Source organism: Nyctereutes procyonoides, unplaced genomic scaffold (assembly GCF_905146905.1).
Source record: "Nyctereutes procyonoides isolate TBG_1078 unplaced genomic scaffold, NYPRO_anot_genome, whole genome shotgun sequence".
NCBI classification, from domain to species: Eukaryota; Metazoa; Chordata; class Mammalia; order Carnivora; family Canidae; genus Nyctereutes; species Nyctereutes procyonoides.
In genome coordinates this window covers 60,724,001-60,746,076 of record NW_026575020.1, presented here as the reverse complement: position 1 = coordinate 60,746,076, position 22,076 = coordinate 60,724,001, and the positions used below count along the sequence as shown (strand labels likewise).

The 22,076-nt window shown below is 57.5% G+C and overlaps 2 protein-coding genes across 5 annotated transcripts in view; both read right to left on the bottom strand.

Moving 5' to 3' along the window:
* The window catches only part of TBCD (tubulin folding cofactor D), a 111,487-nt gene extending 101,858 nt beyond the window's left edge, over positions 1-9,629 (bottom strand). For 3 of the 4 annotated variants that reach the window (XM_055322159.1, XM_055322166.1, XM_055322174.1), the window contains exons 1-4: positions 9,325-9,628; positions 8,899-8,949; positions 4,300-4,397; positions 1,090-1,191 (exon numbers count right to left, since the gene is read on the bottom strand). In XM_055322159.1, the coding sequence (XP_055178134.1) occupies positions 1,090-1,191; positions 4,300-4,397; positions 8,899-8,949; positions 9,325-9,508 (435 nt within the window). In that variant the 5' untranslated portion in view covers positions 9,509-9,628. Of the gene's footprint in view, positions 1-1,089; positions 1,192-4,299; positions 4,398-8,898; positions 8,950-9,324 lie in introns of all 4 variants that reach the window. The other variant, XM_055322185.1, reaches the window with a different exon arrangement.
* Positions 9,630-10,856: 1,227 nt separating this feature from the next.
* On the bottom strand, positions 10,857-19,609 carry FN3K (fructosamine 3 kinase). Its single transcript, XM_055316294.1, has 6 exons — positions 19,322-19,609; positions 17,517-17,668; positions 16,421-16,512; positions 15,893-15,969; positions 12,372-12,494; positions 10,857-11,284 (listed from the first exon to the last, which is right to left on the bottom strand). Exons 1-6 carry the CDS (start codon positions 19,460-19,462, stop codon positions 10,946-10,948), a joined length of 924 nt encoding a protein of 307 aa, XP_055172269.1. The 5' UTR covers positions 19,463-19,609; the 3' UTR covers positions 10,857-10,945.
* Between the last annotated feature and the right edge of the window lie 2,467 nt (positions 19,610-22,076).

Below are 22,076 nucleotides of genomic sequence, written 5' to 3'. Positions count from 1 at the left end.
CCTTCAACAGAGATCGGGCGCGTTCACAGACAACTCACTGGTGTGCAACTGCGAACTGTGTGCTCCTCGGAACGCACGCTGTGTGAAAGAATGCTAACAAGGCTGGCCACCAGTGGGCCTCTGGAAACCTGGATCTCAGGAGGCTTCCCACCATTCCCTGAGGAGGAGGACGCCCTGTGCCTGGGCCACTTGTACAAACCCCGTGGCTTATGTCAAAACCTGCTGTCCTTCTGGGAGTCTGGCGTTTCAGTCCATGCTTGGCAGAGTACCCACGTGACCAGCCCCCAAGAAAAATCCTGCACGCCAGCCTCTATGACCTTCCCTGGTGGACACTTCATAGGTGCCATCACAACTCGGTGCCAGGAGAACTTACAAGTGACCTAACTGGGATAAAACCCTAGAAGCTTCCTTCTGGGTTTCTCCAAACTTCCCCCCATATACCTTTCCCTGTGCTGATTTTGCTACTAATCAGTCACAACCATTAAGAACAACTCCACGCGGGGGCAGCCCTCGGTGGCTCAGCGGTTTAGCGCCACTTCAGCCCAGGGCGTGATCCTGGAGACCCAGGATCGAGTCCTACGTCAAGCTCCTTGCATGGAGCCTAATTCTCCCTCTGCCTGTGTCTCTGCCTCTCTCGCTCTCTCTCTCTGTGTCTCTCATGAATGAGTAAAATATTTTTTTTTGAATAAGTAAAATACTTAAAAAAAAAAAAAAAAAAGAACTCCACGTAGAGTCCTACAGTGGTCCCAGGGAATCATCAAACCGGGGATGGTCCTGGAAACCCCTGAAGTAGTTTTATTTCAATTTTTAAAAATGTGAAAAGTTAAAGAAAAAAAAGAAGGGTTGACATAGTTATCACTACACTGTATGTAGGCATATTGTTTTTCTTCATAAAGAGTATATTTTAAAAGGAATTAATTTAAAGTAACAAAAAGAAAAAGGCAAAAGAATAAAAAAGAGAGTGATACAAAGCAGCAGAAGTTCAAATTGAAGGAAACAGGAAGATGAACCTGCCAGTCAGGAGTGGAGCAAACAAGGGAAGGAAGGAAGGACGTGACTGGGAATGAAAAGGAGAATAAAGACACTCACCTCATGGTCTCTGGGATTCTGATTTGTAAACATATCTAAAACAGGCTGTACGTTGGCTACTTCATGAGGAAATAAACGAAGAAATGTTTTATATCCTCGAACCTACCAGGTTAAAAAAACATTATTACATAATTAGAAAACACAGAAAACAGCAAAATTATATTTTTCTCTATCATCAAAGATCACCACCTATTCCACGCGGTGATCAAAGAGAATTATATCACATTACAGCGATATAACTTGTTAAGAATAAACAGGAAAGCCTAAATAAAAAAAAAATTAAAAAAATTAAATAAGAGATCCCGGGTGGCTCAGCGGTTTGGCGCCTGCCTTTGGCCCAGGGCGCGATCCTGGAGACCCGGGATCGAATCCCACGTCGGGCTCCCGGTGCGTGGAGCCTGCTTCTCCCTCTGCCTGTGTCTCTGCCTCTCTCTCTCTCTCTCTCTCTCTCTGTGTGTGACTATCATAAATTAAAAAAAAAAAAACAAGAAAGCCATTTTGCTTCTTATATCATTTCATAAACGTTTGTTCTGACTTAACACCTTTTATATGTGCTTCATCAAAAATAGAGATACATGGGACACCTGGGTGGCTCAGCAGTTGAGCATCTGCCTTTGGCCCAGGGCGTGACCCCAGGGTCCCAGGATCGAGTCCTGCACTGGTCTCCCCGCAGGGAGCCTGCTTCTCCCTCTGCCTGTGTCTCTGCCTCTCTCTGTGTCTCTTGTGAATAAATAAATAAAATATTTAAAAATCTATACAAAACCACAATGAGATCCCACCTCACCCCAGTGAGAATGGGGAAAATTAACAAGGCAGGAAACAACAGATGTTGGAGAGGATGTGGAGAAAGGTGAGTCCTCTTGCACTGTTGGTGGGAATGTGAACTGGTGCAGCCACTCTGGAAAACTGTGTGGAGGTTCCTCAAAGAGTTAAAACTAGACCTGCCCTACGACCCAGCAATTGCACTGCTGGGGATTTACCCCAAAGATACAGATGCAGTAAAACGCCGGGACACCTGCACCCGGATGTCTCTAGCAGCAATGTCCACAATAGCCAAACTGTGGGAGGAGCCTCGGTGTCCATGGATAGAAAAAAAAAAAAAAAAAAAGATGGATAGAGAAGCTGTGGTCTATGTGTACAATGGAATATTCCTCAGCTGTTAGAAACGACAAATACCCACCATTTGCTTCGACGTGGATGGACCTGGAGGGCATGATGCTGAGTGAAGTAAGTCAATCGGAGAAGGACAAACATTATATGGTGTCATTCATTTGGGTAAAATAAAAAATAGTGAAAGGGAATAAAGGGGAAAGGAGAAAAAATGAGTGGGAAATATCAGAAAGGGAGACAGAACATGAAGACTCCTAACTCTGGGAAACGAACTAGGGGTGGTGGAAGGGGAGGAGGGCGGGGGGTGGGAGTGACCGGGTGGCGGGCACTGAGGGGGGCGCTTGATGGGATGAGCACTGGGTGTTATTCTGTATGTTGGCAAATTGAACACCAATAAAAAATAAATTTATAAAAAAAAAAAGACTTAAAATTTCAAAATATATATATACACACATATAGATATGTTACAAACTAGAAAGTTTTGCTTTCACCTTGTTTATACAAGTGCCCTCTGACACTCAGGAGACTAAGTCCTCAAAAACTCAAAGGTCCCCAAAGTCACTATGGCTTCCATAAACGCAGTGCTACACCACCAGAAGGGACCCTGCACTCAAACCACCTGAGCCACAGAGAAGTAAGCCCACGGCAGCCCACCACGAAGCCCTCTCACTGGCCAAGGACCTCTCCTCACCACACAGCAGGCACTACTATACCGCGCAGCCCATCAAAACCCACCCGAGATGGTTCTGAGTCACTCCCATGGTTAAAACTGCAATTGAAAAAAAAAAAAAAAGGGGGATCCCTGGGTGGCGCAGCGGTTTAGCGCCTGCCTTTGGCCCAGGGCGCGATCCTGGAGACCCAGGATCGAATCCCACGTCAGGCTCCCGGTGCATGGAGCCTGCTTCTCCCTCTGCCTATGTCTCTGCCTCTCTCTCTCTTTCTCTCTGTGACTATCATAAATAAATAAAAAAAAAACAAAAAAAATTAAAAAAAAAAAAAACTGCAATTGGCTGGGGCGCCTGGGTGGCTCAGCGGTTAGGCGTCTGCCTTTGGCTCAGGGCATGACCCCAGGGTCCCGGATCGAGTCCCACATCGGGCTCCCTGCATGGACCCTGCTTCTCCCACTGCCTGTCTCTGCCTTTCTATCTGTGTCTCTCATGAATAAAATCTTAAAAAAAAAAAATTGCAATTGGTGATGTCTGCAGGTCAGCACTGGCCTATCACCTGGGAGTCTCTAAGAATGCAGATTACCACACTCCACTCCAGACCTGCTTACTCAGAATCTGCCTTGTTAACAAGATCCCCAGGAAATTCACCTACACATTAAAGTTTGATAAGCACTTCCATTTTCACCAAACTTGCCCACTTTTTCCTTGTAAGAAACTCCTAATTAGTCATCTCTCTCTCCCCGTCTCCCTCCTCTCTTCCCCTCCCCCACTGCCTTTCTAGCTAGGTGCTACCTGATGTATTTCAACGGAAGATGCTAAATATCTCAGACGTGGTTTCAGCCAAAGGACCCCCGATCACTATCACTAACATCCGATCCCTAAAATGTGGTAAAAAAAAAAAAAAAAGAATGAAGCCCACAAATTATGTGTGAGAACCATCTTTCCTGAAAAATAATATTTGGAAGCTAAGTTCTGGACCAAGTATATAAAAAAGTGTCCTGTTGGGGTGCCTGGGTGGCTCAGTCGGTTAGGCATCTGCCTTTGGCTCAGGTCATGATCCCGGGGTCCTGGAATGGAGTGTCAGGCTCCCTCCTCAGAGGGCAGTATACTTGTCCCTCTGCCCCTCCCCCTGATTATGTTCTATGTCAAATAAATAAATAAAAACCTTTTTTTTTTAAAGATTTGATTTACTTATTCATGAGAGACATAGAGGGAAAGAGGCAGAGGCAGAGACACAGGCAGGGGGAGAAGCAGGCTCCATGCCGGGAGCCTGATGTGGAACTCGATCCCGGGACCCTGGGGTCATGGCCTGAGCCAAAGGCAGACGCTCAACCACTGAGCCACCCAGGCGTCCCAATAAATAAAAATCTTTAAAAAAAAAAAAAAAAAGGCAGTGTTCTGTCAACTATAAAGTGCTGTGTGTAAATGTTACCTTGGTGATGATGTAAAGAAATTTAAAAGCCAGGTGCATGAGGTCAGCTGGAGATGTCTTATCTTGCACTATATCCAACAACAAGTTCATCATCCATTCTAGAGAAAAACATACACAAAACATTTACTACAAAATTAAACATAACTATGATATTAAAACAAGATGCCAAAAAAAGGCTTCATATATATGACTGGTTAAGTATCAGTAAACCTATTCGATCTAAGTATCAACAGAGAAAAAGAAGAAAAACATTTTCATCTTAACAGATTCTAGAACATAGAATACACCATTCATTCTTGCTCTTAAAATGCAGGAGAGGGGCTCCTGGGTGGCTGAGTCGGTAAAGCATGCAACTCCTGATGGCAGCCCAGATCATGGTTGTGCGATCCAGCCCCAAGCGGCCTCAGCCCTGGGCAGGGAGTCTGCTTAAGATTCTCTCTCTCGGGTATCCCTGGGTGGCTCAGTGGTTTAGCACCGCCTTCGGCCCAGGGTGTGATCCTGGAGTCCCGGGATCGAGTCCTGCATCGGGCTCCCTGCATGGAGCCTGCTTCTCCCTCTGCCTGTGTCTCTGCCTCTTTCTCTTTGTGTCTCTCATGAATATATAGGTGAAATCTTTAAAAACAGATTCTCTCTGTGCTCGCTTCGGCAGCACATATACTAACACTATACTCTCCCTCTCCCCCTCCCCCCCACTACTTACACATGTGCATTCTCTTTCTCTCTCCAAAAAAGATAATAAAATAAAATAAAGTAAAATGCAGGAGAAATGTTCTTATTTTTAAAAATTACACGATCTCAAATATCTAATACCATGCCTTATAAAAGATACTTCCTACAACTACTAAGATTTAGTGATAAGCACATTCTAACCAATGTAAATAAGGCAGAAAAAAAGGATTTCCACTCCTAGTTATAAAGGAATAGATTATATGGAATTGTTTCACCACCAAAAATTAGAAAACTAGACAAGTATGTGACAAATTTTCAGACACTGGAACAACAGACAGTGCAAGGTAACAAACCAACAGGGATGAACAGCTGCCCAGGGTGTCTGCCAGGAGGTGATTTTTAGAATTCAGTACATGGAGGGGAGGACTCAAACAGAGCAGAGACTAGGGTTCAAGGAGGCTAAGTCAGCTGAAATCTGTAGGACAGAGCAATGAAGAGGAAGGTATGCATTTTCACAAGCACGGGGGGAGCCCACAAGCCCGGGTTAAGAACAACCATCAAAAAGCAGTAAGGTGGGCAGCCCGGGGGGCTCAGCGGTTTAGCACCGTCTTTGGCCTGGGGCATGATCCTGGAGACCCGGGATCGATTCCTGCATTGGGCTCCCTGCGTGGAGCCCGTTTGTCCCTCTGCCTGTGTCTCTGTGTAGCTGCCCCTCTCTCTCTCTCTGTCTCTCGTGAATAAATAAAATCTTTAAAAAAAAAGCAGTAAGGTGAAGAGTTCCCAGCTGACATGGGGCCAACATTCAAATTCCATCAAGTCAGAGTAAAGTCATTGAGCACCCAGAGCAAACAGGAGACGCTCCAGAGAAGTCTTTTCTTAGTAGTGAGGCTAAATTAGAGAAAAAGTGAGAACTGCCCTAACAAAGCTATAAATGGTTTACAATTAACTAAACTGCCTGGCAAATTTGAGCACTCTCTAAAGACAAAAAATGTAAAACCACCATCATCATAATACAATACCCTTAATCCACTCAAAAATTTTAAGACATGTGGCTGTCTAAAAAGTTACTGTGACTCCTAATGGAGGAAATCAGTCAACAGAAATTCCCCAAAGATATAAACTTTATTTTTTTTTTTTTCAGATTTTATGTATTCACTCATGAGAGACACAGAGAGAGAGGCAGAGACACAGGCAGAGGGAGAAGCAGGCTCCATGTGGGGAGCCTGACGTGGGACTCGATCCCAGGACTCCAGGATCATGCCCTGGGCTGAAGGCAGACACATGCTCAACCGCTGAACCACTCAGGTGCCCCGAAGATATAAACTTTAAAGCGAGTATCATAAATACTATAAATACTAAAACATGCTCAAGGATGTAATGGAAAATCTGAACGCCATGAGGCAAGAAATGAAGATATTAACACAGTAACGTCAAGAGCTGGAAAAAACAAGATCTGAAAGGAAAAACTAAATGAGATTAACAGCGGATTAGATCCTGCAGAAGATGAGAGAACTTAGAGGCACAGTAAGTAAACTTCTACACTACAGGGGGAAGGAAGGGAAAACACAGAGCAGCCTCAGCACCACGTGCAACAGTGTCAAGTGCATCAACACACAGTTAACCTGAGTTCTAAGGGCAGAGGAAATATCCAAAGAAATAACAGCCAAAATCATTCCAAATTTGATGACCACTGTACACCTATTAATCTAAAAGCTTCAACAAATTCCGAGCAGGATAAATGGGAAGAAAATTACACCATGGCATGTCATGTTTCAAATTGCTGAAGATCACCAAAAAAAAAGAAAATCCTACCAACTGCCAGAGAAAAAAGCCCAAGTTACATGGAGGAACAAAGAGAAGTATAAAGACAGATCTCTTGTCTGAACCAACACAAGCCAAGGCAGTAGGACCATCTCTTTTTAAATGCTGAAAGGAGGGCAGCCGGGTGGGGGGCTCAGTGGTTTAGCGCCGCTTCAGCCCGGGGTGTGATCCTGGGGTCCCGGGATCAAGTCCCACATCGGGCTCCCTGTGTGGAGCCTGCGTCTCCCTCTACCTGTGTCTCTGCCTCTGTGTCTCATGAATAAATAAATAAAATCTAAAAACAAAAAAAAAACAAAAAAAAAAAGGAAACCCAAAAGAAACAGAAAAGCTAGCAAAGTATCTAATTACACAATGAACTTTAAACGTTACACCCAGTTAAAGAAGCCAGCCAGTCACAATAGTCCACGTATTGTCTGACTCTATTAACAAAAACGTTCCTGCCACACACGTGCAGACACAGAAAGCAGATTAGTGGTTGCCAGGGACTGGAGGGGGCGTGGGGGTGACTGTCGACGGGTAGGGGCTTCTTCTGGGGATGATGAAACGTTCAGGAATTAGTGGTGAGGGCTGCCCAAGTCTGTGACACACTAAACACCAGGGAAGTACACACCTGAAATGGTGAAACCCGTGGCGTGTAAGTCCCCCCTCACCTCAGCACAAGCAGCTTTCGTCCCAGAGCAAGACTCTCAACGGGCCACTTAGGACAAGAGGAGCTTCCCCAGAGGAGACGTGAACACCCCACATAAAGGACGGGCGTCCTTCTGGCATCCGGGACAGCCTCAGTGTGATGGAAAACTCAACCAACTCACCTGCTCCAGGGAAAACCTGCCATCCGCCTGGCACACTGGCCAGATGCAGGTGCCCAACAGAACGCGGGCAGGAGAGGCCTGGCAGGAAACACTCCAACTTATGAAACAGAAGCAGAGGAGCCCTCATCTCCATCCCTTAGGTCTTAAATGCGGACAGAACCAGTAACACGGAAAGACCGAATTACACGGAAAAGCTGATGCCAGAGGAGAGAGGTGAACCTGGGGAAGAGCGGAGCACAGCCAGACCTGGACCGAGGGACTCAGAAACAGAGCAGAGACCGTCACGACAACAGAGACCAGAAAAGCAGATTATTCCACACGCTCATCTCAGGAATCCTCACCACCCGCCTCCAGCTGCAGTAAAAAGGGAAATAGAGTGATACAAATCCACAAAGAAGAAGAGAGGAAAAAACAACAGCCAAGAGATGTCATCTGTGCCTTGGAAACCGGACAGCAGCAGCAGGGAAAGCCGGGGGACCTGGAGCAGCCCAGCAAGCAGTCCGCGCTCAGGCGCCGGGAGGGCCCCGGGCAGGGCAGAGAGGGGGACAACGGGAGTGCTCCGGGGTCCCGCAGCCACCGCCCCTGCTGGGCAGAGAGCCAGAGGCTTACGTCTCTAAAGTGAACACCGCAGCCATTAGCCACATTTGGAGCCTTTCTTAATTGGAGTCCAATAAAATTTTAAATGCAGTTCTTCGGTCATCCTAGCCAAGCTTCCGGTGCTCTGCAATCCCGTGTGGCTAGTGGTGACCTTGCCAGACGGTGCCGATCTAGAACATTCCGTCATCACACACGGGACCGAGGTGCTCTGGGGAGAGCGGGTCCAAGAGGAAGCCAGGAAGGGGCGGACGACAGCCACGCGGTCAGCGCCGCAGTCCCAGGCCGGAGCAGGCATTCCGGGACCGGCCGACCCGGCTGCAGCACCCAGCACCCAGCTGCGGCCCCTGCTCCCCAGACCGCAACACCCAGCCCCTACGGCGACTGTGAAGAGCACCAAGCCACAGACAAGCACACTCGGATAGCAAAGACAACGGACGAAATAAATGAAAAGAGGAATCCCCGGGTGGCTCAGCGGTTAGCGCCGCCTGCAGCCCAGGGCGTGACCGCGGGGTCCCGGCATCGAGTCCCGCGTCGGGCTCCTGCGTGGGGCCTGCTCCTCCCTCTGCCTGCGTCTCTGCCTCTCTCTCTCTCTCTCAATCTCATAAATAAATAAATGAGATCTCAGAAAAGAAGAAGAGGAAGAGCTCGACTCGGGCTGGAGCTGGGGCAGGATGGGACCCGCGGCGCCTGCCTCCGTCCTCACCGAGGTGCGGGTCCAGCAGATGAGGCTGCTCCTGGTATTTGTCCATTATCACTAAAAAGAAAGCGCGAGAATCAGCGTCAGGGAGGGCGGTGCCCCCTCCGCGCCCGCAGGCCCCCGCCCCCCCCCCCGCCTTTGTCTGCGGCTCGCCCCCGCCCCCCGCGGGCCCCCCAGGCCCCCGCCCCCCCATCCCCCCGCCCGCCCCCGCAGGCCCCCCGCCCCCATCCCCCCAGGCCCCCCGCCCCCATCCCCCCGGCTGCCCCCGCCCCCCCATGCCCCCGCCCGCCCCCGCGGGCCCCCCGCCCCCGCCCCCCAGGCCCCCGCCCCCCATCCCCCGCCCGCCCCCGCGGGCCCCCCGCCCCCATCCCCCAGGCCCCATCCCCCCGGCCGCCCCCGCCCCCCCAGCCCCCCGCCCGCCCCCGCCCGCACCTCGGAACCGCTCCAGGGCGCCCTCCCGGGCCGCACGGTCGCCGAGCACCTCCCGCAGGCGGCCGAGCAGCGCCCGGGTCTCCGCGCTCTCGCCGAACGCCTCGAGGGCGCTGCCGCGCGCCAGCACCTCGTCCTCCGCCCCGTCCTCCGGCGCGCCCGCCGCCCGCTCCTCGCCCAGGGCCATGCTCGGCGTCCGCGGCCGCGCCCGAGCTCCGGGAAGGCGAACGCGGGCTGACGCGGGCCGAGGGCGACGGCTGAGGCACAGGCGGTCGCCACCGACGCCGGCCCCGCCCCGCGACCTCCGACCTCGCGCCTCGGGCCGCTACGGAGCGCGCCGGCCGCCAAAAGAGGTGCACGGAGGCGGCGCGGAGCCCCGAGGGGCGGGCCCGGGGAGGGGAGCCTGAGGCGGGGAGGGGGGCGGGGCCTGCTGCGGGGGCGGGGCAAGAGGGAGGGCGGGGCCCGGGCAGGGGAGCCTGCGGGGGGCGGAGCCTGCAGTGCGAGATGGGGCGGGGCCACGGGCGGGGCCCGCGGAGAGGAGCCAGCGGCGGGCGGGACTGGAATGCGGGGGGCGGGGCCTGCTGCGCGGGGTAGGGCGGGGCCAGGGGAGGGGAGCCTGCTTGCGGGATGGGGCGGGGCCGGGGAGGGGCGGGGCCGGGGAGGGGAGCCCGCGGGGGGGAGCCTGGTGCGCGGGGTGGGGCGGGGCGGGGCGGGGGCGGGGGCGGGGCCTGAGCTCGCGGGTGCAGCCCGGAGGGTGCGGCACGGAGCGGAGCCTGCGGGGGGAGGACCGGAGCAGGGGCGGGGGGCGGAGAGAAGCAGGGGAGGAGACCCAGGCCGAGCCCCGCCGCCCCGCCGCCCCGCCGCCCCGCCGCCCTGCACGCTGGGGGCGCGGCTCGCACCGAAGTCCCGCCAGCGCGGGTCCTGCGCGACGCAGGTGCTGGGTTGAGATGTCGCAGGTCCGGAAGGAGGCGTCCCGGTGGGTCGGGCGGGAACAGCCTCCTGACCGCGAGGCCAGACCCAGGAAAGAGAAAGGCGGGCGCGCCTGCGCCCCGAGGCTGGTGATTTTGCCAGGAGGAGCAGAGGCCTGGCCTTCAGGGAGGACACGCGACCCGACCCCGGCCGCCCGACCACAGTGGACGCCCAGACACCCCCGTGGGCAGGGCCCGACCCCGCCCTCTTGTCATCCCCTGAGACCTGCAGTGCGGGGCCGGCTGGCGGTGGCTGCGGCCCCAAGACCTTTCCTTCCGTGTGTCCCACCTGGGCAGGGGCGGACTCCGAGCCCCACTCCCCGGAGATGCCGCGGGACAGGGGAGACCCACCTCCCGGTCCCCACCTCTGCCTGGGTCCAGGGGACAGGTGTGATTCCCACCCCCATCCACGCAAATCCCAGGTCTGTGTGATCTCTATGCCAATTATCCTGAAAACATCCAGATCCCCCCCCCCCCAGACCACGATACGTAATGAGCCTGCTGGAACCTGCCGGGTGCCCCGGGCCCAACCACAGGAGCGTGGAGACACAGGCAGCTGACGGCCATTGGGTCCGGGAGCCCCCGACTTTATTGATCACTGGCGCTGCTCGCCCGGCCTGTTGGTGAAGCAGGGGGTGGCCGATGCAGGGCAGCTGCTACTTGAGAAGCTTCCTCATGGTGCCCAGGGAGGGGCTCCTGTACCCCTGCCCGAAGTGGTTCCAGTGGTTCAGGTAGTTAAAGAGCTGGTACAGCAGCAGCCGCTTGTCGAACCCCGGAGCCTTGGGGATCTTGCGGTGGTAGGCAGTGAAGAAGGATCTGGGGAACCCCCCAAACATCAACGCAATGGCCAGCTCAAACTCAGAATGTCCGTAGAAGGAAGCTGGGTCGTAAATAATGGGTCCCACGTCGTCCTCGGCGACGTTCCCGGACCAGAGATCCCCATGAAGCAGGGCAGGGACGATCTCTAGGCCACAAAACAGATCCGGGATCTTCACCTAAAAGAAAAAATAATTTATTGCACACGGAGTTACCGTGGGGACTCTGAGCCACCGCCGCCTCATCCGACACTTGGAAATAAGGCAACGATGACCTCGCGTTTGTTCAGGGCCCAACGACAACCTGGTCTGTGAAGCCCAGAGAGGAGGATCCTGGGGTCCAGGAGGAGGCAACACTGTCTTACTATCACCAATTTAGTCTGCACCCCCCATGGCACTAATGACCTCCACACAGTAGAGACCTCAGTGGAGGTGGTCCCGTAGAATAGGAACCAAATAACATGAGTGGAAGGGCTTGTTTTTTTTTTTTTAAGTAACTTGGCAAATCTTCTCCACCGTTCTTTTAAAAATTTTTTTTGAATTTTTATTAATTTTTTTGTTTTATTTATTTATGATAGGCACACAGTGAGAGAGAGAGAGAGAGAGGGGCAGAGACACAGGCAGAGGGAGAAGCAGGCTCCATACACCGGGAGCCCGACGTGGGATTTGATCCCGGGTCTCCAGGATCGTGCCCTGGGCCAAAGGCAGGCGCTAAACCGCTGCGCCACCAGGGATCCCTTCTCCACTATTCTGTTATTTTTCAGCACATACATCCCTGCGCCTCTTCCATATATTCCTGGCTACTTCATCAGTGAGTTAAATAAAGTTTCTTCTGCAGGATCACCCTGGATGGACACACAAGTTCTGCTTTTAACATTTTGAGAGTTCTAGTTCCAAACTAGTCACTCTAGGGCATCTGCTGCCCACATCAGACGTTCATGCCTTGGAAAAGGAAGAGGAACAGGGCAAGAGAGCATGAGGAAGCAATGGTAAATGCCACCATTGATGAGACAGGGGCGCACGTGTCACGAGAGCCGCGCTCGAGGTCGAGTACTTGGTGACCTAGCCGGTGAGATGGCACCGGGGCCAAGTACGTCCCCAGACACCATCCCCTTCCCAGGTTCCCCGTCAGCCAATAGCCAGGCACTTCTGTGTCCGCACTTGACCACCTCTGCTCGGGGGCTCCGTGTACCGGAGGCCCCCCGCCCAGGTGTGGTGGGCTCCTAATAGGACAGCCCCCATCCCAGGAAGTGACCTCTGCACCCACCTGTAGCTGTGACCAGAGTTCTCGGGCCTCTCGATCAGCATAGTCCTTTTCAATGAGGTCCAGCTGCGCTTGGAGACGGTGCCGGGCAAAGAAGGTGGGCCAGTCATCCTGCCACTCGTTCACCTGGGCAACGGAGGGACGAGGCTGAAGCCATTAAAGACAGCCCAGAAGAGGGCCGACGGGCAGGACAAAGGGAGACAACAGGACAGAAAACAGACAGCAGGATGACAGATTCGGCCCCAGCCACGTCCATAAGCACGTTACGTGCAAAGGGGCCAAGGACCCCAGTGAAAAGCCTCGAGTCCAAGCTGCGCGCATCGGAAGGCAGAAGCAGGCCACGGGGACGGAGAAGACGCGCCTGCCGACACCTGCCAGAAGGAAGCTGCAGTGGCTGCGCTGGCAGCAGATTTCAGGGGCCAGAATATCACGGACACAGTCGTCTCAGAGGAAGGCGGGCCGGGCCGGCTGATGAATAGGACGGAATGATCCTAAATATCTGCGCCACTGATCCTCGGCACAGGGCCCATCGCTGGCCAGCAGCGGAAATGGGGCCCCACTGGGATACCCACCACCGCTCGCCCACCCGGACGCGGGAACTCTAAGGTACCCGCGCCCTCCTCCACTGCTGTGGGGGATGCCAGACGGACGAACACCTGGGGAAACATTTCCGCGGTTTCTTAGAAGTTAGGGGTGACTGGGTGGCTCAGTCGGTGGAGCGTCCGACCCTTGGTTTCGGCTCAGGTCATATCTCAGGGTCACGGGATTGAGTCCCCCGTTGGGTTCCGCGCTCAGCGGGGAGTCAGCTTGGGATTCTGTGCCCCTGCTCCCACCTGCTCTCTCTCACTCTAATAGGGACACCCGGGGGGCTCAGCAGTTGAGAGTCTGCCTTCGGCTCGGGGTGTGACCCCGGGGCCCTGGGATCGAGTCCTGCACTGGTCTCCCTGCAGGGAGCCTGCTTCTCCCTCTGCCTGCAACTCTGCCTCTCTCTGTGTGTCTCTCACGAATAAATAAAGTCCTTAAAAATGAATAAATAAATAAATAAATCTCTCTTCCTTTTTTATTTTTAAGTTAAATACAAACCTACTATGTGACCCGGCCGTTTCCCTCCTAGGTATTTACTCAAGACAAGTGGAAGCACTTGTCTACACGCCCTTGTACACAAAGATTCAGAGCAGCTTTATTTGCGAAAGCAAAACCTGGAAATAGGTGCCGGTCAGCAGGTGAATGACAGACTGTGGCTCATCCTACAAAGGAACAGACTTTGCGCACATGCAACAACATACACGAGTATCATGAAGTGATGAAGCTGGGTGGAAAAACCCAGAGAAAGGCACGTATCGTGTGATGCCATTTACGTTAAATGCTATGAAATACAAATTATCTGTACTGACGGTGGTTGCCAGGGGCAACGAAGGGCAGGAGGACCCTTGGGGGCGATGGATATACTCGTCCCAACCACGGTGACCGGTTCACGAGTATCTACACGTGTCAAAACTTACCAAATTGTACACTTCGATGTGAAGTATTTTTTATGTCAATTAAACCTTAATAGAGGTTTTTTTTAAAAAAAAGATGCAAAGTTTACATCATACAAAGGGTTACTTTGGGAAGCCCCCCAGGGGAGGGACTCTCCAGAGAGCCTGCATCGTCATGCTGACCTGCAGACACATGTCCCCGGCCGGTGCTGTCAGCGTGGACGCGCCCTGTGCCGGGTGCTGTGGCCGCTCAGCCCGGGGTCACCCCCTTGGTGCTGGTGGGAGGCCCTGTCCCCAAACAGCCTGGGGCACGTGGGTGGCCGCCCTCCTTCCCCATCTGCCTGCACAGGCTCCCAGGGCCCAAGGCTCCGTCTTCCTTCTGGGCGACCACGTCGTGAAAGGCACAGATGGAGTATCGAGAGCTGGACACCAGCACTGGCTGGTCCAGTCCCCCCTCCTGGACAGAGGGATGGTGATCCCCCCCCCCCCGCCATGAAGAGACAGGGCTTTACCCTGAGCTGCCGGAGGCCGGCCACCTGAGCACACCACTGGCTGGCGGGACTCTCTCTGTGACAGAGGCCCAAGGCCACGGGGCTTCGGGCCCACGCTCTGAAGCAGGCGTGGGTCCCCTCCTGGCCCTCCGCTCACCGGCCCAGGGCCTCAGGGCACCGCTGGGCTCTCGGCACACCCGTTCCTCATCTGTAAGAGGACTCACATGACATCACCAGCCTCCTCAGGTCGCTAGGGCAGCCGGTGACCGGTGTGGGATCAAGCACTTAGGCACGTGCCCGGGGAGTGGCCGCGTACAAAACACACCAGCTGGGCGACCAAGCCAGTGGTCCCAGGGGGCTTGGTGCACGAGGTGTCCGAGAGAAGCCCGCTGCCACCACTCAGGGTCGCCCCACTCATCCTGCCCGGGGAGCAGACCCTCCCGCAGCTCCGGGCTGGTGCAGGGCACCCCACCCGGGACCATCTGTCCCAGCTCGGGGTAGACTGAGCGTCCTGCCTGCCGGGCCCCTCTCCCCTTCCCGGCCAGTTGCCGCTGAGTTGAATGGGTTCCCTGATCGTGGAGTCTAAAGGGGCAGAGGGGCTGCCTGTGTCCCTAATGGTCCAGCCCCACTCTCACCGACGTCACACAGTGGGGCTCCGTGTACGATTTCACTTCCCTGTTCTTGGGGAGTCCCGGTCCGAGGCCCACCGAGTCCTTGGAGAGCCCGCTGCGCTTAAACCCAACCTCTCGGGGCCGCATTCAGCCGAGCCCCGGCTCCGGGCGGCGCAGCCCGGGGGGCAGCTTCCGCAGGCATTGCCGGTCCTAACGGGCCGGGAGCCCGCTGTGCGGGTAGCGTCGAGGGACCCCGGACGGGAGGGCTGCCCCGGGGTTGGGCCCTAAGCCTGGCTCGGGCTTCATCAGGCCCTCGCCGGTGCTGTCCACGGGGGACACTCGCCCTCCGCCCACGGCGAGTGGTTAGGCGCCCGCGGGCCAGGGAATGAGGGCCGCCCGCGAACTGATAGGGGATTTCTCTTGGAGGTGATGACAATGTCCCGCGACGAGGCAGCACTGACGGCTGCACAGCACGGACGTGTGGAGAACCAAGGGGCAGACACCGGGGGTTTGTAAGGAGGCTCCGTGCCCAGCGGGGAGCCCGATTCGGTGCTTGGACGCACGACCCTGCGATCGAGGCCTCACTCACGACCAGGAGGCAGGTGTCTAAGCCACTGAGCCAGCCAGGCGCCCCTGTACACTCCGAAGTAATGGGGTTTGTGCCACAGGATTACAAAGCCCCGGGGCGGGTGACCAGGACTTGCCCCTGCCCCTCCACCCGCCTGGAGCCCCGGCAGTCATCACCGGGCCCTGCACCTGCTGTTCCCTCTGCCTGGCTGCCCTTCCACACGCCCCACAGCCCGGGCTCAGCTCAGCGACCCCCTGCGCCTACCCCCGTCCCCGTGTCACAGCTGCAAGCGCCTTCCTGGGGCGCAGGGGGTCCTCCAAGGGGCGAGGCGACCTGCTCTGGGGCCCCGGGGAGGACATGGGCGCCCGGCACTCACCTGAGGGATGAAGCCACAGCAGATCACTGTGTGGAAGCCAAACCTGCTCACGTACGTGGCCCCCTCAGCCCTGCGGCCTGTGGACGGAGAGGGCTGCTGTCTTGCTGTAAACGCGGTGCCCGGCCAAGCACCCGGCCACCCGGGCACCCAAGCACCCAGGCACCCGGGGACCTGAGCACCCGAGCACCCAGGCACCTGAGCACACGACCACCCAGGGACCCGAGCACCCGGGGACCCAAGCACCTGGGCACCTGGGGACCTGAGCACGTGACCACCCAGGGACCCGAGCACCTGGGGACCTGAGCACCCGAGCACCCAGAGACCCAAGCACTGGAGCACCCGGGGACCTGAGCAGCCGGGCACCCAAGCACCCGAGCACCCAGGCGTGCTCCTGCGGCCTCGGGCACCAGTGGGGCTGAGCATAAGCGGGGCGTGAGCCGGCCCTCCCCACCCGATGAGGAGGACAGCGGACGTGGACGCCGCCTCCAGGAGGGCAGCCCGCGGGCGGCAGGAACCCCAGGTACGTACCCAGCGTGCTCTCCTCCTCCCGGCACCTGTCCCTCAGCCTCTGGTTGTGGAGGTGCAGCTCTGCCATCTGCTCTCCGAGCCTGGACGCCTGACTGGGGAAGAGGACGGCCCTTCACGCGGGAAACCCCAGCGCCCAGCGCCAACGCTCCGCCGCGGCAGGTGCTCCAAATCCCTTAAAAACTACTCTCCGTTCCTTGAAAAAGTGAAAAGTGAACTGCAGACCATGACCCTTTCTGAAAAACAGAATCACCAAGCGGCGACCGGCTGGTGGCCTCAGCGGAAGCCTTGGCACAGGCTTAAAACGTCACGGGAAGAAAAAGCAGGCCCCCCCCAGCTCAGGGCGTGACCCCCAGGATCAAGTCCTGCGTGAGGCTCCCTGCAGAGAGACTGCTTCTTCCTAGGCCTGGGTCTCTGCCTCTCTCTGTGTCTCTCAGGAATAAAGAAATAAAAATCTTAAAAAAAAAGAAAGAAAGAAAAACCAGCCCCAAAGTTCTGTAACCACAAATGTAAATCACATATTTAAAAAAACTGTGATGATCTTCAGGCACCAAGAGGTCAGTGTGGCCTTTGGTGAGGGAACCACAGGTGGCCGCTGCACGTCAATCTGTGGTTTCCACCTTTTAAGGCCTTGAATATTACACACATATCTTTAACAGTTAGAAAAAATCCTAAGGACTGCAGCTACCCCCTAGGGGGACCTCACTGGGCCAGTTCATCGCAAAGCACAAGGCCGAGGCCGCGGGGCCTAACACGCTTCCTGGACACCGCGTCCTGGGAGCCAAACTAGCCCAGAACCACGGGGAAGCAAGACCACCTGCTCGGTGGACAATCCGACAATGGGGGGGCGGGGGACCATGGGACGGGAGGGTCCCAGGCAATGGGAGAGAGCCTGCTCCCTCCTCTCTGGGCCTCCCCCTCCCTCCCCTCCCTCCCCCTCCCTCCCCACACCCTCCCTCTCTCCCCCTTTCTCCCCCTCCCCCCTCATTCCCTCCCTCCCTCCCCTCCCTCCCCCTCCCTCCCCACACCCTCCCTCTCTCCCCCTTTCTCCCCCTCCCCCCTCATTCCCTCCCCCCCATACACACTCCGGCACACTCACCTGCTCAAGCTCCTCATCTTCAGATGCTCCATCACAAAGGCGGCCCCCCCTCCGGGCAGGTCAATCACCTTGACGGGCCGAGGCACCCGCACCAGGCCGGTGGCCCGGAGAGCCTCCAGGCTGGCCAGCTCTCCCTCAAACATCTGCCGGGCCTGCATCCAGAGTAAGCCGTGAGCTCACGGACAGGAGCCACCACCCGGGATTGCCCAGGAGCACCCAGAACCTCCAGGTCCCGAAAACTAGCTGGAGAGTAGGCCACTGGCTCCTCAGAGGCTGGGGTGCAAAGTGGCTGCTTTCAGACAGGAAGGGGCGGCCAGGATGGGGCTGTGCCTGGGACTTGGGGTGCTTGCTCTGAGAGGTGAGGAAGCGCCGGTGCAGGGGAGCTTCAGGGGGTGCTGGGGGTACATTGGGGCGCTGGAAGTGCCATAGTTCCGGGAGGGTGCTGGGGGTACAATGGAGGTACTGCAGGGTGCCAGGGGGTGCTGGTGGAGATCCCAGGGGTGCCCATGGGGTGCCATAGAGGTTGTGAAGTTCCTCGGGGGGCTGTGGGGGTCCTGGAGGTATCTTAGGGTGCTGCAGGGGTTCTGGATGGTGCTCTGGGGCTGTGGGAGTGCCAGGGGTGCCAGGAAGTACTGTGCGGTGCTCAGAACGTGGGTTAGTGGAGGGTCTGTGCTGGACCCCTGCGTCCGGTTACCTGCCCACCTCACGGCCTCAAGCAATGATAGTGAAAGAGCAGCAGCAGCATAGGGAGGCAGGGGGTGGTAGGGGGAGGCAGGGGGCGGCAGGGGGGTGGCAGGGGGGGCTGGGGGCAGCAGGGGGTGCTGGGGGAGCTGGGGTGGCAGGGGCGACAGGGGGGCATGCCAGAGTGACCGGGACACACATCTGGGCCAAGGGAAAGCAGGGGGAGGTCAGCAGGGCCTGGCCCGGGCGGGGGGGGGGGCACACACCCCACCCAGGAAGACCACAGCCCCCACCAGGACCAGGACCCAGGAGCCGTCCTATTTCTAAAACACTTCCCGCAGATACCCCGATTTGACCCAGGTGGCCCCCCGGCCCAGGTACAGGTCAGTGGGTTCCCAGCGAGCCTGCGCGTAGCCTTGCGAGCACCTCCAGCCGTGGAACTACCCTCACGAGGCCGAAGCATCTGCTTCCCCGCGGGCAAGGAACCCCGTGCCTTAACCCAAAGCACCCAAGGGGAAAACGAGGCGAGGGGTCCTCCGGACTGGCAACACACCGTGCAGCTGCGAGGCCGGGGTGGTTAGCATCAGTGGGGGCCGGCCCTAAACCCCAGCACCCCCCCCCATGCTCCGGGGCAGGCGGGTCCCCAACACACGGGCTGCAGACAGCCTGAGCCAGCGCCCAGGGCCTCGAGGGAAGGTGGGGGCCCAGGGGGGGCTCAGGGGAGGGTTCCAGGGCCTGCACGAGCCCGCCCCACTGCCTGCCCGGAGTGTGGCTCATGTTGAGGGGTTCTGGCTCGGACCTGAGGTTCCGGACAATTCCCTGCGCCAGGTGGCAGGTGCTGGGGGAAGGAGGCAACTCCCTGGGGCCCCCAGGCCGCATCCGCGGAGCCTCCGTGTCCTCCACGCACAGCTCAGTCGTGGGCCCCATGGGGCAGAGAGACCAGGTCCCAGCCCAAGCCTGTCCCGGCCCCTCCCGCCTCTTCCCACGGACACGGACCCTCGCGGGGAACAGGAGGCCGCCCGCAGGGAACGCTCAGGCCCGTCCCCGCCTGCCCGGAGCTGTCACCCCCTCTGCAGCCTCGGGCCTGCGGCTCCTGTGGAGGGGCCTGGGGGCGGGGACCGCACCTGTGTCCTGCGGTTGACCTTGACGAACACGGGGCCCGCGTCCGTGTCGTAGGCGCGCCCCTCGCTGATGCAGCCCGCCCCGGGGCTCCCGAAGGGCCGCAGGGTCGCGGTGCGCAGCTCAGCGCGCAGCAGGTGCTCCATGGGGGGCTCGCGGGGTCGGGGGGGGGTGGGGGGGGTGGGGTGGCGCTGTCCAGGCCGGGGGGTGCACGGGGGCGCTGTCCGGGCCGAGGTCCAGGCCTGGTCCGCAGGGAAGCGCGCCCGCAGGCTGTCCCCCCACTGATGGGTCCTGATGCCGCGGTCCGCCTCCTGCGCCGCCCGCCGCCACCGCTGGCACCAGCTGGAGGGCGGGGACAGGGACGGCGACAGGGGCGGGGCGGGCCAAGGCTTTCCATTGGGGGACAGAGTCGGGCGGCGCCTCCGCCGGTGCCCGCAGGGTCAGGGCGCCCACAGCCTTGCTGGACCCCGGCCCAGGGCCCCACGGGACTCCGCGCGCACAATCCGGGGTGGAGCCCGTCGACCTCGGTTGCGGCCTAGCTGGGTCCCACAGGGTCGCACAAGGCTGGAGGCCCTGGCTCGGCCCGGGGACCCCCGCGGCTGCTGTTGGGCTTGTTCCTCAGGCCACTCGGTGGCCTCCAGAGATAACGGGCTGCCGGGGCGCTTCTGAGAGCACGTGGCCAACGGCGCCCAGAACGGGGCCCCCGATAAGAGACCTGCTGCCCACAACGGGAACTTCAAGCCACACCTGCCAGGGCACCCGCGGGCTCAGTCAGTGAGCGCCTGCCTTGGCTCAGGGCCTGATCCCGGGGCCTGGGACCGAGCCCCCATCGGGCTCCCTGCTCAGAAGGGAGCCTGCTTCTCCCTCTGCCCCTCCCCCCCCCGTGTATGGGTGTCAGATAAATAGAATCTTAGAGCACACAAGCCCATGTGCACACAGGCGTGCAGACACGCACACCCCTGTGCACACGCTTGCACAAGCTCACGGCAGCAAGGCAGGTGGGACAGAGGAGACTGGCATCCGTGGAGAGGCCGTCCGCCCGTCCGTGCCTTCCTCCTCCTAGACCAGCCCCCCAGCCTGGTGAAGCCCGGAGGAGGGACCCCTGAAGGTAGGCTCGGGCTCTTGCAGTCTGTCCGCGGAGGTCGCTGCTCTGTTGACGCTGCGGGGGGTCGGCCTCCCGGGGTGGATATGAGGTCCTGTTCTCTCACAAACAGAGGGTCCTGCTCCGTGACTTCCCAGGTCATTTGGTGTTGAGACGTTTGAAGCTGCGCTGACTCTTCCTCTTTGTGTGGAAACTGTCCTCTCTCGGGAGGCTTGTAGGGCCTCCTGTGCCATGGGTGCCTGACAATTCCCTGGGCAGGGGGCTGCGGCGACTTTCCTGCCACCCGGCAGGTCGGGGAGCTGGTTCAGGAGGGAACTTGGTCCTTCTACCAGGGAACTTGTCTTCAGCTCTCTAGGAATTCCTTCCTGCTTTCTCTGTTCCCTCCTTCAGAATTACAAATATGTGCTCCAAGGTGGGTCCGGAGCGGCGAGATTAGGCACCCTGAGCCCCTGCGCGGCCTGCGGGACACCCTGGCCCTCGCTGAGCCTCGTTCTGGGCCCCGGGCAAGGGCTGGCCCAGTGGAGTCTGAACGTGGCAGGTGGCACACCGTCTTACTGGTCCCGAAACCCAGGCCCTTGGGGTCCCCTCCTAGGCCTCCCAGCTCCCCAGTCCTCGGCGTGAAGGTGCGTGAAGGTGCGAGCCGAAGAGAGCACTGTGACTTTGCATCTGAGTCTGGGTGTGGCCACAAGCTCAACTGGGAGATGTGACTCGGGTACCTCCAAGCGGCCCCTGGGCTGAGTCCCCCTCCCCCACAGCTGGTCCCCTGGGCGGGCTCCTGGGTGTGCCGGCCTGCGGGTCACACAATGCTGACAACTCTTTTTTATTTATTTATTTATTTATGATAGTCACAGAGAGAGAGAGAGAGAGAGAGAGAGAGAGAGAGAGGCAGAGACACAGGCAGAGGGAGAAGCAGGCTCCATGCACCGGGAGCCCGACGTGGGACTCGATCCCGGGTCTCCAGGATCGCGCCCCGGGCCAAAGGCAGGCGCCAAACCGCTGCGCCACCCAGGGATCCCCTGACAACTCTTTATATAAGAATACGTACACGCATAAAAAATAATGGGTACAAAATTGGGTACATACGTAGATACTTTAGAATGAGCGACGGGGACACACTGCCAAGTTTCAAAAGCTGACAAGTCCCGCAGCAGCACCAAAGCCAGGAGACGCGGCATCTGGGCGATGGGGCGTCCTGCGTGTGCGCCCTGCACACACACCCTGCCTCCCGGGACCGCTCTCCTGGCCACGCTCACAGGCCTCAGGCTGCCCCGTCCTGACCCGGGGTCTGTGCTCTTCTCTTACTGAACACTCAAGAAAAAAAACTGCTCTTAAGAAACAGTCACGGGAAAAAAAAAAAAAAAAAGAAAAAGAAACAGTCGTGGGGCCTGGGGGACCCGGCAGTGGAGTGTCTGCCTTTGGCCCAGGGCGTGACCCCGGGGTCCAGGGATTGAATCCTGCACCGGGCTCCCGGCACGGAGCCTGCTTCTCCCTCTGCCTGTGTCTCTGCCTCTCTGTGTGCCTCTCATGAATAAATAAAATTTTTTTAAAAAAAGAAAAAAGAAACGAGGCCGTATCTGTTTATGGTCACAAAGGTTTTGCGAACAGGAAAGATAAATGTTGAATTACAACGCAAATGAAGGAAATACACAGTCTTGTCA